The sequence below is a fragment of the Cynoglossus semilaevis genome, chromosome 14 (assembly GCF_000523025.1).
Source record: "Cynoglossus semilaevis isolate Cse_v1.0 chromosome 14, Cse_v1.0, whole genome shotgun sequence".
NCBI classification, from domain to species: Eukaryota; Metazoa; Chordata; class Actinopteri; order Pleuronectiformes; family Cynoglossidae; genus Cynoglossus; species Cynoglossus semilaevis.
Window position 1 is genome coordinate 10,123,004 of NC_024320.1, and position 2,868 is coordinate 10,125,871.

Here is a 2,868-nt window from a genome sequence, read left to right on the forward strand (position 1 = left end):
CACCCCCCTTGCGTGTCGTGCTCCCGCCGGCTGCGGCTGTGGCTGCTGCCGCTGCTGCCACCACATTGAAAATGTACCATGTGAATGAACCAGATGCAAAAGAAAAGAAGAAAAAACAAAGGGAATTGAAAAAGAATCAAGTTTTTGTATTTGTTTTTCACAGGCGCTGAATGGCTTCGTGTTGGTTGTGTCAGCTGAGGGTTACATCTTCTACACATCCCCCACCATCCAGGACTACCTGGGCTTCCATCAGGTAGAAATCCTTGTCTCCCATCTGCCATCTTAGGTTATATTCCTGCTAATGTAAAAACATGAACATCTGATATTCGACCCGATCAAGTTGGATTCGGAAAAAAAAAAAATCATAGTCATAGTTAATCATTATTAATTGAAATAAATAACATTCCAAAATATATGACAACATTTTCTTTTGTTTATTCCTGGAACAGACTGTTTTTTTACCTGATCAAGATAGATTGTAAAACCTCTTAGGACAAAGAAACATAACCTGTCTAAAAAGAAGGAAGGGAGAGACATTAAACCCAAAGAACACAGTCCCCTTTATGAAACATGCAGGTGCTTTAATGCACCTCGAACTGTATATAAGGGGAAAGGAACTAAAAGGAAACTACTATGTGATTTGAAGATTTGAAGGTAACTCTGTCAGGTGCAAAACAACTTCACCAAACTACTCAACTTCCTCATAAACAAGGTTTAAAGATACAGAACCGTACACAGGGACAGACGTCAGTTTCAGTTCCCTTCATAGAGTCTCACATCTGTCATACTGAACATTCTGTTCTTTTTCACGTCCCCTCAGACCCTCTGTGGTTGTGGTGGAACCCAGGACACTCCTTGACCTTCTTTAATGGTTAAGTCAGACATTTGAACCTGGAATAAGAACAGTATGAATCAGCAGGTCCCTACTGAGTGAGGGCAGTTAAAAATGTAGGAAGGAGGTAGATTAAGAGGCCAGATTAGAGTTAGGGGGAGGATTAAATTATGCATATAGGGCTTGCAAAATACAAAAACCTGCATGTGTGTTTGAGGGCTAAAAGGTTGGTGACAAGAACAAACAAACACAAACACAAGGAGATTTTTTTAGATTTTTTTTTTAACACCAACCAAGACTTGGATTATTACAATCAATGTTTTCATTAGAATAAATGAAAATAATTAAATTAAATTGAAAGAAATTGTTCCAAACACATGAACACACAATGAAATATCTTAAATGTATTTTTGGCAAACTTTTATCTGTTGATGCTTCTCAATGTATTCACTTATGTATTTACCTGTCATGTGTAATTCATAGCAGATTTGTAGCCATTGTTACAGTGTATTCTGCTTTCTACTAGCGTTTCTCCACCAAGAACTTTAAAAATCTTTTTTAAAAATCTAACTAGTTTGTGTCTTTTAGGTATCAGCTATTTTTGTTCACTTTGTGGCCACAAAAAGGCTTTGAACCAGCAGCCGTTGTCTATATCCCCAGCTCCCCCAGGACTACTATTAGTTGTGTTTTCTGAGTTTGTTTACATTATCCAATCCATATGCAATAGTTTTACACACATGTTCCAATAAGAAAATATTTTGGAGATAAGCATTTGAACAATGTTTGTGTATTGTTTTCAGTCTGACGTGGTCCATCAGAGTGTGTTTGAGCTGATTCACACAGACGACAGACCTCTGTTCAGGCAGCAGCTTCACTTCGCCTTCAAGCCTAATTCTGGCAAAGCTGACGGTGCGGAGGACAGTCACAGTAAGTCCAGACCACCTCCACCCCATTGGCTGACAGAAAGAAGAACGAGAACCAGTCCAACATTGTCATCTTGATTCACAGGTGACCAAAGGTCTGCAGACATCAGCAGTGGTCTGATGGTGTTTGACCCTCAGGCTGTCCCTCCAGAAAACTCCTCCTTCCTGGAGAGAAACTTCTGCTGTCGGTTTCGCTGCCTGCTGGACAACTCTTCTGGCTTCCTGGTAACTAAGCTCCAGGGTCTTCACTGCAGGAGCTCCTTCAAATGTCCTAACCTTGTTTTCACAGTCAGGAAATGGTTGCTTCACCTGAAGGTGAGTAAACATAGGTTTTTATTTTGGTATTTTAGGCACTGAACTTCCACGGCCGTCTGAAGTTCCTCCACGGTCAGAGCCAGATGGCGGAAGATGGGACGCTGGCACCCCCTCAGCTCGCCCTCTTCTCCATCGCTATGCCGCTGCAGCCACCGTCAATCGTGGAGATCCGGACCAAGGCGCTAATTTTCCAGACCAAACACAAGCTAGACTTCACTCCCATGAGCATCGACACGAGGTAGACAAACAGGAACAGGATATGGAAAGAGTCAACTTTAGTTAGAAATGTAAAGACAACACACAGAGTTAACAGAAATGGTGTTTAGAAAATGTAGTATAATCTATATTAATTTATCCTCAGACATGGCCAAAGTCCAGACCTGGTGCAGTGTTTCTCTGCAGGGTAAAAAAATAAGAAAGAGTTTCAGTTTCTGCACTAACTAACTTTCTAGAGATTTAAACATATTCAGAGATATTTTGTTGGGTCACAACTATTTAAACTATATTGATCCCATATTTAGGAAATTCTTGTGTAAACAGCAGATATGTTGTTAATAGGCTGCCCCCAGCAGGCGCCAAGCATGTGGTTCCTCTGGGAATCAAACCCGGGACTCTATGCTCTGGAGGCAGGCATGCTTACTGCTACACTATGGAACTGATCTGTTTGCTGTTTTGCAAGTGTTGTTTAGACTAATTCTCGTTGCATAAAAGACTTAAACTGTCCAAAGTATTTAGTCAATGTTGGTCTGCTTCTTCATGGTTGTTCTTCTGTTTCTGCTGAAAACAAGGCCTTCCCTG

General features: G+C 41.0%; 1 protein-coding gene across 2 annotated transcripts in view; it reads left to right on the top strand.

The window, feature by feature from the left end:
* ahr2 (aryl hydrocarbon receptor 2) overlaps window positions 1–2,868 on the top strand; it is a 53,287-nt gene that overhangs the window by 46,034 nt on the left and 4,385 nt on the right. For both annotated transcript variants that reach the window (XM_025062367.1, XM_017038833.2), the window contains exons 4-7: window positions 164–253; window positions 1,633–1,759; window positions 1,841–1,980; window positions 2,106–2,308. In XM_025062367.1, the coding sequence (XP_024918135.1) occupies window positions 164–253; window positions 1,633–1,759; window positions 1,841–1,980; window positions 2,106–2,308 (560 nt within the window). The remainder of the gene's footprint in view (window positions 1–163; window positions 254–1,632; window positions 1,760–1,840; window positions 1,981–2,105; window positions 2,309–2,868) is intronic.